The 15,000-nt window shown below is 40.3% G+C and overlaps 1 protein-coding gene across 5 annotated transcripts in view; it reads right to left on the bottom strand.

Annotated features, from left to right (window-relative positions):
* LOC119583821 (RING finger protein 150-like) overlaps positions 1 to 15,000 on the bottom strand; it is a 121,070-nt gene that overhangs the window by 43,062 nt on the left and 63,008 nt on the right. For 3 of the 5 annotated variants that reach the window (XM_037932531.1, XM_037932532.1, XM_037932534.1), the window contains exon 2: positions 947 to 1,033. The exons of the other annotated variants lie outside the window; for them this stretch is intronic. In XM_037932531.1, the coding sequence (XP_037788459.1) occupies positions 947 to 1,033 (87 nt within the window). The remainder of the gene's footprint in view (positions 1 to 946; positions 1,034 to 15,000) is intronic. 5 annotated transcript variants of the gene reach the window in all.

Raw genomic sequence — 15,000 nt, 5'->3', positions numbered from 1 at the left:
TGTCGAATCATTCTTTTATTCCATGCTCTTTTTTATTCTCGGGGGACTGATGTAAAACAATTAACATTTTTATTTCGAAACGGGCGACTGGGAATGTATTAGTAATCGTTAGTGTCATATGGTCCTTGGACTTCCCCTAAAAAAACGGGAAAAATAATTCGACTCAAAAAATAGCATAATCACGTGAAAAACTCACCAAAGCGTGTTCGTCTTTGACTGCGGGTGATCAAAAGGTTCTTGCAATATGAAGACCTAAATAAGTACATTTGAACCTTATTGCAGTTCGCCTTTGATGGATATCAAGCGTTAGTCTTGGACACGTGTCAAGTTGGCATTCGAGATGCGCCGGATCCTAGAATATCATTCTTGAATTCCTGAACTTTCGAAAGTCTTTTTGACCTTAATCTTAGATCATTAACTGACACACAGAAAACAGATCATGCGACATCGTAACCACTCAATAGATAACACACATTTATCAAAAATGTTTATGTTTTTTTTCTTTTACTCATGCAGAAGAAAACGTTGGGGGTAAAATACATCATATCGCCATCATCATGCAGGTAAAAAAAAAGTCTCATTTCCTTACAATCATCGACAAAGACACATATAAGGATGGGAAAAAAGGTAACAATAATTCACACGATTCTCCGTTCAGATTGCAGCCATGCTCAGGGTATACAGCAACCGAGCTCCATTCCTCCCTGTCCTTGGTAATCACCATCCACGGGGAGCGAGGGCCACCAAGGGCGCTATGCTGGGAGGTCGTACCCGTGGAGACCATGGAAAGCTTCCTCTAAACCAAGCTCCACCTAATGCACGTGGTTACATGAAAAGCCTTAGGACAGCGAGGGCGACACAGAGAGGGGGGGGGTTGAGGGAGGAGGGAGGGGAAGGGGGGGGGAGGCGGAGGGGCAGCACATGAACACATGAAGAGAATCCTGACCTCCTACAACGCGCCGAGTCTCCGTGTCGGGCGTCAACATGACTGGGTATCTCTGGAGTCGCTGCAGGGTGGTGGTGTAGATATGGCCTGCACGGGGGGAAGAGGGCCAGGGGAGGGGCGAGGGGGGGTAGTAAGAGAGGAGGTAGGAGGAAGGAAGAAGCGGGGGAGGTGGGCAGCGAGGGGGAAGAGGGTATGGACAGTGGAAAGGAGGTGAAAAGAGGGGAGGAAGGGGCAAGGGGAGGGGAAGGGAGAGAAAATAACTTAATGAACTCGTCTCGACTGAACAACTATGACAGGTTACACATTATATAATATTCAAGAAGAGTATAGAAATATCACAACAGGATCTGAAATGAAATACCCTCATCTTTTTAACCACTGAGGAAATACCATTTTTTTTTAAGCCTCTCCTACCCACCCGTCCTCTTCTTCTTCTTCTTCTCCATCCTCCTCTTCCTCCGTTCTTACATTATTCCTAATCCTGACGAATCATCTCGAGGTTTCCCCCTGATCGCCTGGCTGCATGTCATCCAAAAATTACTCACCATTTCAATCCAACGTCCGTAATTGGATGCCATTAACCCTCCCTTCCCTTCATGCCCCGCGGGATCATCCTCGTAAAGACAATATTATCTAATCATGAAGAAGTGGGAGGGTGAATTTCAGGCCAATTGCAGCACTAATAATAATTTGCAATTGCAAAACACCACAAGCCACTAACAAGTTCACATATATCGTGTCTTTAATATCGCTGATAATAAATGCACATCACACATTTTTACTGATATCCTGTTTGTTGCTAGAACTGGAGTTAACTCTCATTATGAATACCCCCACTGATTGTCTAGGAAAACATAGTGTGTGAGTATTAATCCTGTAATGTAATTAATCATTATTTTGTGAAACCAACTTCACTCGTCAAAAATACAGACCATCGCATCTCTCTTACAGTCTTTATGCAAGAATTTTTAGCGAAAAAATAAATAATGCCTGTACCTGTCACGCTGCGTTTTCACATTCCCTATGATTTTATTTTTCGTCTAATCGACCACACATACTCCCCATACATCTATTAGTATTAGCAACTGCAAGGATTAAATAATGACAAATCCATGCACTCATCTGTCGCAACATTCATGTCTTTATTCGCTCTCATATGATTTCAGTGTTGTGGCAAAATCGAGATGTGAAGTCTTTTGATTGCATGTCATATCGCACTAGGCAACATTTTATTCCTTCAAGTTTATTGGAAATCATGGCAATCAATTTTACAGCATAACACAAACTGCACAAAACAGCATTCCAGGCAGACAGGTCTAAACCTAAGATATGAACATCACAAAAATATATATTTCTAATTCCTTCCTGGCCTATTCCGATTTCTCATTTCAAAGACTCTGATTATAATTTACACTTATCTGCACTCACATACAAAGACGCACACATGCATGTTCTATTTTTACCTGTGAGGAAATTATTCACGACGATGTATCCGGCACTGCGCTATTCCGACTGCTAATAGTCGTGTTCACTCCATACCCCAAAAGTCCGAACAAAGACAAGAGAGTTCAGCAGACGAGCGAGAACGACCACGACTGGAATCCCAACCACGATGACTGCAACACTCGTTGGAAGACGGAGAGCACGCGCGGTCGAGGGGGGAGGGGGTCGCATTCAACACTGGCACAGCAAGGCAATCGCGGATGGCGCTAACGGTACAAACACTCCGTGACAAACAAATGTATATGGACCCACACTGTTATGACAACAGCGACAGATCAGAATTTAAATGTGAGCCAAATATTTCGAAATGTAAAGATACCAAATGACAACGCAGATTAACATCTATAGATCTATCACTGTTGAGACAGCTACGGATAAAGGAATGTGTGGGTGACAGGCCGACGCATTTATATCTACTACGAAACAGGGTTAAATTCAAACAAAACAAATCTCTCCACACACATCGGACAGTAGTATAGTGAGTCTGATCCATTCACGTTGTAAAGCCTATTGCCACTCTAATCTATCTGCTCACTGCACGTGCTGGCATGCTGCTGGCCCTGGTAAGTGCTGTCCACCTAAGTAAGTCTCACTCGACACACAGCCCCGCCTCCGAGCTGCCGTGATGGGTCAGCGCCCTCCAAAACGCACTCGACATGGGCAGAAATATTTACTAGGATGGCTTGGCTTCACTTGATGCTACTGCCCGCACGTACTGCACGCGAGCCTCAGTATTCTAACCTCCCTCCGTATGCCTTGTCCCATGAGCCAGACACTATATAAAGTGTCTCCGGACTTGTTTGTGTGTGTGTGTGTGTGTGTGTGTGTGTATGTATGTGTGTGTGTGTGTGTGTGTGTGTTTGTGTGCGTGCGTGTGCGTGCGTGTGTGTGTGTGTGTGTGTGTGTGTGTGTGTGTGTGTGTGTGTGTGTGTGTGTGAATGAATCTGTGAGTTAATTTTCAACATCACATTAAATCCTTTTGTACTTCTGTCTCCCATCCCAAAATAATAATAATAATAAAAATACTGTAAATAAGCAAAACACAATATCGTCAACATTACACTTATAATTATTTCCTGCCTTCAGGGTCAGCGGAAAAGTAATCACACTGAATATTTGTAATGATTCGGTGGGGATAAGACGGAGAACTGATTAGGCTAGACAAATCTGGGATCCGGGCCTTGTGCATCCTTCCGTGTGTGTGCGTCTGTGTGTGTGTGTGTGTGTGTGTGTGTGTGTGTGTGTGTGTGTGTGTGTGTGTGTGTGTGTGGTGTGTGTGTGTGTGTGTGTGTGTGTGAACTAAAGTAAGCAGGTGAGCACACACACTTATACATACATACATACAATCACATACGCATGCACACACGCGCACACACACACACACACACACACACACACACACACACACACACACACACACACACACACACACACACACACACACACACACACACACAAACACAAACACACGCACCACATCCTGTAATCTCTATACCAGCAATGAAACGAAACGCATCTTCCAACACACTACCCCTTTTCCTCTCCATAATCCATACGAGTTACACAAGAAAATGGGAAATAAAAGGTGGAAAGGGGGTGGGGGGGAGAGGAGGCGAGGAAAGACTCCGATATGGATTAGCAGCCGCCTCCATGTAGCAATCAGGGCATCAAACATTAATATTTTCCACGTGAGGATGTGTGTCGTTTCCTTCCCACGATCAGGCTGAGCGGCGCGGGCTGTTTCGTTGTTATTTCTATTTGTATTATTGTTATTATTATTGTTATTATTGTTATTTTATCCTTATTATTATCATTATTATATTTATTATTATCATCATATTAATTATTATCATATCTATTATCATTATCATACTTATTATTATCGTTATCATTATTGTTATTATTACCAATACTATTATCATAATTATTTATTGACGAAGAAACAACCAAACCAGGCGTCCATTAACGACTCTTTCTTCCATGATGTCCGAATATCTCATTATGGAAATGGGAGGCGAGAGGGTAAAGGAAGAGACAGAAAGGTGACTAAATAACGTCTCTGGGTTATTGCCTTCACGCAATATTCTGTTTGCTTACTTGTCTCATGTTTGCTGTTGTATCGGATCGTTTGTTGGTTTGCTTTGCGCGCGTGAGTTTGTGTGTATGAGCTTAGTGTGTGTATGTACGTGTGAACATGTACCTAATGATATGCCCACATATGAGTGATACGGGAGATCGGATGAAACACACATACACACACGCACACACACACACACACACACACACACACACACACACATACACACACACACACACTCACTCACTCATTCACCCATTCACTCACTCACTCACTCACACACACACACACACACACACACACACACACACACACACACGCACGCACACACACCTTTCAAACTAACCACAGCTGACGCCAACACGGACATATCCACACCAAAGGTCACGTCCAGGTCTTACCCACCGCCGGATGCGAACGCTGCCGAACCCGACCTCGCTTATGGCTTTCTAATAAAACATCATCACAAAACGTATCCTAGAAGCGGAAACCAACTTCATGCTTCAGGCGGGGCGCAAACATTTTCGATAATGGATCTCCGTTTGGCAACCTCGTTTTCGTGAGACGGGGCGCGGCGAGTTGTAGTTAAACCTGGTACATTATGGATTGGATTTCCGAATCAAAAGTGTATCTGGCGTCGCGATAAGAAGGAAAAAAAACGTGGTTGTGGCATTCCGATGTTATTCTGAGAGAAAGGGATACTTACGTTATAGGTTTTGGTAAAAATCGGTATATTTAGCCATTGAATAGATATAGGATGTAGGTACCTTGGGTTTGGTGGTGAAATGGTGGCTATTTTTAAGTGAAGTTTATTTTTAGTAGATGTTATAGGTATCGATATTGATATTGGTAAAATTAGATATATTTAGCGATTAAATGGATATGGGATATAAGTACCTTGTACTTGGGGGCGAACGCTAAATGGTGGTTTTTAGGTGCGTGTGTTTTATTTAACAGACAACAGAAAAAAAAGAAAAGAAAATAAAAAAAATAAAAAACATCGTGACCTAAAAATGCCACGATTGACGTCATTGCAAAGGAAGCCCATTACACTAAAGCCTCTCAGTTGAAAACGTTCAAAATATCATGATCCGTTTTTTGTCAAATGAATTTCGTTTTTTTTTTTCAACTCAACAATCCTATAATTAACGGCATGAAAATTGCATAATTTTTTCCACCTTTTTACATCAACTACGAATAGTCGGTCAATTTCACTGAATTTGCATACGTAAAAATGTCAGTTTAGGATCTCGACAGAATGAAGATGCAAAGGGAGAGAGAAATACTATAAAGAGAAAACAGGAAAAAGAGAAGAAAATATATGAGTAATAAGTAAGGATTAATAAGTAATAAATACGATTTAAAAGGAAACGAGGCCATACATTTTGGAAAGGAAAGACAGAAAAAGCATGAAAAAAATGCGAATAATAAGAGATAAAAAAAAAAACAAAAACAAGAACAGTAGGGATAAAGATAATACGAAAGTGGTTATGAGACTGTAAATCATGAGAGAGAGGGAGATAAAGAAGGATAAAAAAACAAGTACTAGATAAAAACAAATGTGTAAGAGATCACATAAGGGATCACAGAGTAGGAAGTGTCACATGTCTAGTCTATGTCACCAGTGGTGGACACGTGATGTAGATATACATATATGTATAGACACACACACACGCACACGAACACATGCACACACACACACGCACGCAAACATATATACGTACTTTATATCTATAGGCATGTATGTGTGTGCGTATCTGTGTGAGTGTGTGTGTATCTGCACACACACACACACACACACACACACACACACACACACACACACACACACACACACACATATAATACATATGCGTGTATGTGTACGTAACTTTGGTATTGGAATTCAGAGACAATCAACAATATTATTATTTTCTTCTTTTCTCCCATGCATGACATCATCATTCTAAAATAATGTCTCCGTTACGGGCCACATCAGGTGTCGATAACATTATTATTTTCTCGAAATTGGCATTCTCTCACAAGAACGCTGCGCCACAAAGATCAATACCCAAGCTAGCCGTGTTATCTGGCGTGAACCGGAATATCATCGGGAGAACATAAAAAAAACGTTCCCTTGAGATGGGATATGTAAACGCGTGCCTTTGAAGAGGGTACGTGCAGCATCGCTAGAATTACGTACGTATATCCGGTAATAGGTTTACATAATGTAGTGTGTAGGGTTTATGCCTGAACACAAAGAGATACACACTGCTAACTTTCGATCCTCCATAACTTTCCGACCAAAGTCAATAACTTAAAAAAACACACACGGAAGGCGAATTCCTTATAATTTCTCCCAATCCTGCACTTACGTCACAGATTAGATAATCAATGCTGAAAGAATATGCAGATAAATCACTTACAATTACAGTTATAATGTGGATGTTCACGGCAATCACGTTTCTTAAGAGCAAGACAACCGAATCACAGTCTCCGCGCACACACACATACACAAAAAGAAGTCACAGAACTCATAAACAATATTCACAACACTTGCTGACACACGTTTAGCGGTTCAAACCCACAGCGCCGCCACCACAGATCTGCCGACGACGCCCGCGGGGTAGCTGATGAAGTAACACGTTCGCGCCAACTCTCCGCCCTTGACGCAGACTACTGGGTATATATTTATAATCTTACTGAATATACCTCATGCATCATGCAACCTTGCCCTGCATATGTAGCTGACTGAATCCTCTAAATTGTTTTTAGGTAAATGCTTATTTACTGTCCTTGCGAGATGTCGACATCAGCTGTAACGTCGCATAATAAATATAGGATTTAGGAGCTAATTGCAAGCCGTTCCTTCATAAATCGAATTCAATTTTACCTTTAAACCTGACAGTGCTTAGTCCCCCCAAACCCGGCCGATCATTCATCAGAACTTCTCAGATTTTCCGATGAGACACAAACAGGTGCCGTCCCACTCTTTTAAGAAGTTATTTTCCAAGGACTCTCGACTTTCAGCTCAGTTCATAGAGCTTGACAGAAGGCATCGCCCTCGTCTCAGGATCTAACATTCAGGATTTAAAAGCGACTTCCCTCTTCTTAACCTCTTCTCCCCTTGTCCCACGTTCCTCAGAAGTTTTGGGTATAAAAACTTCATTTCAGGCTGCGGTTGCGTCAGCTATAAAGTTACCGCAATTCTGCCCACGTTTTCCTCCTTGACTTTCAAATCAATACTTTTTTAGATGTAACCGCATAACAGACGAAAACTTCCATCATTCCACAGGGAAAGTTTACTCCGAGTTTGATAAACAAATAACCTGAGTTGGAAAAAAAAGCAACACGAATAAGCAAATACAAGTTCTCTTATAAAAAAAAAAAAAAATCTACCGTCTAACTTATTCATCCTTCGCTCACGAGACGAAACAGATTTACAGCAGCGCTTGCCAGTTTATTGCACTCGCTCAGTAACGCAGAATAAACCAGTAACGGCAGGCACCGTGAGCGGGGGGGGGGGGGGGGGGGCGGAAACGTCTTTCTAGGTCCGATCTTTTTTTTTTTACTTTATTTTGTTGAACTTTTCTCGTCCTCTGTTTTGCTTACACACGAACACACACACACACACACACACACACACAAACCCATGATGATAATGATGGTAGTGATGATGACTATAATAATGACGCTAGTGATGGTGATAATAATGATGATAATAGTGATGATGATGATGCTAGTGATGATGATAATGATGCTAGTGATGATGATGCGAATGATAGTGATGATGATACTAATAATGATACCAGTGATGAAGATGATAATGATGCTAGTGATGATGGTGATAGTGATGATGATGACAGTGATGATGACGATGATAGTGATGATAATGATACTAGAGATGATGATGATACTAATAATACTGATAATAATAATGATGCTAACAATAGTTATAATCGTAATATTCATGACATCAATGATAATAACAACAACAATGACCAAAATAACATACAAACATGATGACAACCAAAAATATGTAAATGAAGCTCATTATTACGAAAATGATAATTAAAGTTGGTGATAAAGATGATAGAGAGGATGTAAATGGTGATGATAAAACTAATGATGATGGGATACCAAAAGTGATGAATAAAACAACAGTATAATAATAATAACAATAATAATAATGATAAAATAATGATAATAATAACAATGATGATGTTGGTAATAACAATAATGATGATGACGATAATGATGATGATGATGATGATGATGATGATGATGATGATGATGATGATGATGATAATGACAATAATAATAATAATAATAATAATAATAACAATAATAATAATAATAATAATAATAATAATAATAATAATAATAATGATGATGATAATAATAATAATAACAGCAATAATAAAAATAATAATAATTATAACAGCCAGAAAGAGAGAGAGGGAGACATAGAGAGAGAGAGAGAGAGAGAGAGAGAGAGAGAGAGAGAGAGAGAGAGAGAGAGAGAGAGAGAGAGAGAGAGAGAGAGAGAGAGAAAGAGAGAGAGAGAGAGAGAGAGAGAGAGAGATAAAGAGATAAAGAGAGAGCGATGAGACAGCCGAGAAGAGAGGGAGAAAAGAGAGAGAGGAGAGGGAATCGAAAATAATCAAGAACGAGACTGAACACAAATATTCGTTTGTAGAAGGAAATAAGAGTAAAAATAACTCGATGTAACATTTCTAACCCAATTAGCAGCTCACACCTGGGGCCTTGATAATGAACTAGAATCACATAAATACACCTTTAGATGAATGGCACAGGTATATGCAGGGATATTTCTATTAAACAATAATTATCTTTACAGTTAATTCTCATTCTCTCTCTCTCTCTCTCTCTCTCTTTTTCAATCTCTCTCTCTCTCTTTCTCTCTCTCTCTCTCTCTCTCTCTCTCTCTCTCTCTCTCTCTCTCTCTCTCTCTCTCTCTCTCTCTCCCCTGCATAAAGCTAATATCAAGGAAAAAAAATTGATTAACGTCTTCACACTTAATACAATATATGTGAAGACAAAGCCATTCTTGTTGAATTCGAGCAACTAAAAATATCAAAAGAATTACGAGATACTTATGGCAAAGACGGTGGCAAGAAAGGCTTACGTCACCACACATTATAAATTCCCAACAACATTTGGCTTGCGAACCCAGTTTAAAGAAAATATCAACGATGAGGAAAAAAATGAATAAATAAATGAATCTCCCTAATCCGAACAAAAATACAACAATAACCTCAGATAATCTTTTTTTCCTATTTGTTGTAAAGAACAGCAATTAACCTCCATGAAGCAAAGACGTTGTAGGGAAAAGTGGGCCTTCACTCACTGGGCCATAAAGCGTGAATCCGGAAGTGTGTGTATGCGTGTGTGCATGCGTGTCCTGCCGTGGAATTTAATCGTGTTACTGCTTCTCCGTCTTGTATAGAGGATTGGATTTTGTATAGACCGTATGGAGGATCGGATACTGCATAGGCGTATGGAGGATTGGCTATTGTCTATGGAGGATTAGATATCGTATAGACTGTATGGAGGATTAGATATTGTCTATGGAGGATTGGCTATTGCATAAGCCGTAGGGAGGATTAGATGCTGTCGTGCGAGTGTGTTAGAAATGGACAAAGGGTAAGTGTGAAAGTGTGAATGAAGGGGGATAGGTATGTAGAATGGGAGAGGGAAGGAGAAAAGAAGGTGGAGGCAGATTGATATTTAATCTTGAAAAATCTATTTGACATAACATTCGGTCACACCCTCGCATACGGAACGGAAATGAAACACAAACTCGCACACACGCATTTATATGAGAGAGAGAGAGAGAGAGAGAGAGAAAGAGGAAGAAAGATAGATAGATAGAGAGAGACAGAGATAGAGATAGAGAGAGACAGAGAGAGAGAGAGAGAGAGAGAGAGAGAGAGAGAGAGAGAGAGAGAGAGAGAGAGAGAGAGAGAGAGAGAGAGAGAGAGAGGGGGGGGGGGAGAAGATATATATATATATATATATATATATATATATATATATATATATATATATATATATATATATATATATATAGAGAGAGAGAGAGAGAGAGAGAGAGAGAGAGAGAGAGAGGGAGAGAGAGAGAAATTCCGTACATAAAGAGAGTAATATATGTTTGCACCTTCACTGCCATGGAGTCTTCTTCGCCAGAGTGAGGCTGGGTATTGGAATGCAAGGAACACATGGCAATTGATTTTGATATTTTACATGTATATTCAGAATTGGCTGCTGCACCTGACTACCAGAGTGGTGAGCAAAAAACGACAGTAAATTATTAATATTTATTTTCACAAAGTCTAAAAAATTATGTGAGTTTTGAAATTATTGCTTTTATGTTACACATATACGTGTTGCCTTTTGTGTGTGAGGAGAGAGAGAGAGAGAGAGAGAGAGAGAGAGAGAGAGAGAGAGAGAGAGAGAGAGAGAGAGAGAGAGAGAGAGCGAGAGAGCAGGAGTAGAGAAAATTGAAACAGACGAAGCAAAGGGAGAAGAGCAGGAGATACGAGGAAAAAGGGTGGCAAGCGAGGTAATTAATGAACCACGTTTAAATCACCATCCATCACTCTTAATGGCTCTCAAGAACGCTCCATAATCATGCAGAACCTCTTGAGCTTTTAATTCCATTCGAAGGGCAAGTTCCCAACATGCACACTAGTAAACAAGCCGCATGATACTATTGACTCAGGCTCACCCGTGCTTGATATGCGCTAACCTGTGCATGACATGAATGAAGTAGAGCATGAACTGGAAGGTGTCAGAGCACAAAAGCACAATTGTATGTCAGATATCATGACAGGGAATTACTGTAGTGAGGAGTATGTCTCAATCTTTTTTCGTTCTTGACTGCAGCGACAGAAAAATGGTTGACATTTAGTCTGCAGGCTGTGTCATGAAAGTTAATGTTTGCCAAATGCAACTAATGTTTTCGCCTTCAAACATTTTGTGAATAGCAACATGCCTGTTAGTATAATCATTTAAATGTATTCATGCATTCATGCATACATACTTAAACACACACACACATGCACACACACACACAAACACACACACACACACACACACACTTGTGTGTGTATGTAGGTTTGTGTATGTATGTGTGTGTATGTGTGTGTATGTGTGTGTGTATGCGTGTGTGTATGCGTGTGTGCATGCGTGTGTGTATGTGTATGTGCGTATATGCGTGCGTGTGTGTGTTTATGTATGTGTGTGTGTGTGTGTGTGTGTGTGTGTGTGTGTGTGTGTGTGTGTGTGTGTGTGTGTGTGTGTGTGTGTGTGTGTGTGTGTGTGTGGGTGTGTGTGTGTGTGTGTGTGTAAGTATGTATGCATGTATGTATATATATAATATATATATATATATATATATATATATATATAATGTGTGTATGTACATGTATGTAAGTATGCATGTATATATATACGTATGTATGTGTATATATAAGTGTGTATGCATGTATATATAAATATATATATACATATATATATATATATATATATATATATATATATATATATATATATATATATGTACATATAAACATATAAATAAACAAATAAATAAATGTGTATATATATGTGTGTGTATGTGTGTGGGGTGTATATATATTATATATATATATATATATACATATATATATATATATATATATACATATATATATATATACACACACATATATATATATATATATATATATATATATATATATATAATGTATGTATGTATATTTTATATATACATATATAAAACACACACACACACCTAGAACCGTCAAGAGACATGATCCGCCACCGCCGCCCGACGGCCGCCCCCGCCAAACGTTCGCGCCGTCGGCCGGCAACAAAAAGCTCCGCCGCCGAGCCCGTTACCGCCAGACGGCCGCTTGCTTGCACAACAACGCAACAAAGAGCGGAAAGTGGATCAAGAAGAGGAAGAAAGAGGGAGCAAGAGTTGTTTATTTGCCCCTTTTTTTTAGTCTTTCATTCCGCATATCTCGGCTGAAACAGATTTCCTTGGGAGAGGCGTTCCCACGGCCGGTGCAGGGGAGAGGGTAGAGTGAGGGGAGGAGTGGGGGTGGGGGGGGGAGGGGGAAACGTGACGCGGAGGAAAATGTCAGGGTTGGTGACTTTGTTTTAATGACAGTGATACCTTTAGGAAACTGCATAGAAGGTAATCTGTGAGAATGAAGAGCATCATATAGCAAACGCTACGATTCAATGCGGTATTGCCAAAATTAAACCCAAATTGAAAATAAACGAAAACATTAATATTCATGAAAAAATAACTAACTAAAATAAATTATACAGCAGAAAAAAAAACTACCAAAAAAAATTCTACATCAAAAATAGTCATTCCCCCACCAAAATGTACTGCTTGATGTGTGGACGGAATGATGTGTCAAGAGAGAAGGGGCGAGCATGGCGATGGCGACATACGGACGGACGTAAAAAGAACGTAGAAGAACGCGCAGGATACTACGGGGAGAAAGGGAATCTTAACCCACAAAAAAGTGAAATATGCTGAGCTATTCCTTGCGTCACGTGATTTTCCTCTGAAGCAATGCCAACCCCCTATGGTAAAGCACCCAACCGTGCAAAATGCTGGCAAGAAGGAACCGATGTTGTGCACTAATTGCGGCGAGGGGAAAGGTAAAGCATTCGCCCGTATTTTCGAGCGTACTTACATATATATATATATATATATATATATATATATATATATATATATATATATATATATATATATATATATATATACACACACACACACACACACACACATATATATATATATATATATATATATAAAGTGCTTGCAGATATTTGTGTGCCTGCGCGCGCTTGACAACACTCGCGTATCAGTACCACTCTACATATTTTTTTTCCTTTATCATCAATATTCTCAATTACCGTCCCTCTTTTCTGCCTTGTTCGTTTATCGCTTTCTATCTGTCCCCTCCCTTAACCTCTCCCTCCTCCGTCACTCCACTCTCTTCCTCAATTTTGAGAGCCACTCGAGACTGCACGTGTGATCTTGGGTCGTCTCCAGAGATCATAAGAGCCAGGGTCAAGGGTAGCAGTACACGTGACCCTGACCCGATGTGACAAGCTATGAACAGGGTGTGTAAACGCTTGCTCTTCTAAGGAATTGCTATTAGCAGTATTGTTACCGAGAAATTGACAAATGAATAATTGATTCAGCGGATACGCAATAACACGCATAGTCACTGAATAACAAAATATATACTCACAAATACACATCCGCCCCACAATACACACAAAGAAACGCACAAATTCACTCGGTCTGTCCCTTACACGCACGCAAAAAGAAAAAAAACGCACACGAGCGAGCACGCACTCTCAAATCCTTCCTCGTGGAAAAACAATCCACATTAATTGCACGAAAAACATGACGGGGACTGAGAGAGACCGCGCGTCCTTCATCCTCCTCGCAAGTCTTCACAAAACAAATGATGTCCCTTTGTCTCTCTCCCTTTCCCCCTCGCTCTCCCTTCAAGGATGTTGGGAACATTAAGACTTAGGAATCAAGGCATGACTCCAAAGACAAAAGCAACGGTCTGCAAACATCCTGTAGGATCCCTTGGAGAGTCAGTTAAGAAAGAGAGCGTTTCCTTAGATACGTAGGAGTAATATATACGGAGTGTAATGTATTCGAGGACATGGCTTTGGGTTAAATACAAAATAAATAAAAGAATTAAAGAAAGAAATAAAGGAAGAAAAAGAAAAAAAGTGATTTCCCAGAACCAAAATAATTCGGCAAAAAATATCAGATGGCAAAATGTGATTAGGCTGCGAGGAAAACTTTTCAATTACACGGGAAAAAAAGAGGAAAGAGAATACAGTATCAGGATCATCATATAGGCCTAACTACAAGCGAAATCATCACCTTTATGCGCCTCCAAATTATCTCTCCTCACCCCGCCCCAAACATATCCCGACCTGTCCTTGGCCGCAAAGATAAACTAGGCGAACTGGGTCACACTGGGAGTTGAGATGAGTTTCCCCTCTCGAGGCAATTTCCCCCCCAATTTTTTTTTCTTTTTTTGTATACCCTTATCAGAAAATGGGTCAGTATGCCGGACCGGGATTTCCAGGAGTCAGCTGTTATTGGCTGTCGTAGATCCCCATGAAAATAGTCGATAGACTGGCCGACGCCTGTGGGTATACGGTCTGGGTTTAGTCCGGCGTGGGCGGATGTCGCGAAAGGGGGGATTTGCGCTCCAGTTTCCGGCCATCTCGCCGAAACTCAGGTCACGATCCCGCCCACTTTCTAAACCTTTGTTTCACTGTGGTCCTCGTAACTTTCTTGTGATGACATATAAACATATTTTGATAACGGTGTCGCCCGGCTCCATATTTTGAGAAAGCTTCATGCATACGAAATGCTAAACGTCGCTACGTGATCCACTTTTACCGA

This window comes from Penaeus monodon, chromosome 17, assembly GCF_015228065.2.
Source record: "Penaeus monodon isolate SGIC_2016 chromosome 17, NSTDA_Pmon_1, whole genome shotgun sequence".
In the NCBI taxonomy this organism is placed as follows: domain Eukaryota; kingdom Metazoa; phylum Arthropoda; class Malacostraca; order Decapoda; family Penaeidae; genus Penaeus; species Penaeus monodon.
This window is presented reverse-complemented; position numbering and strand designations above follow the sequence as displayed.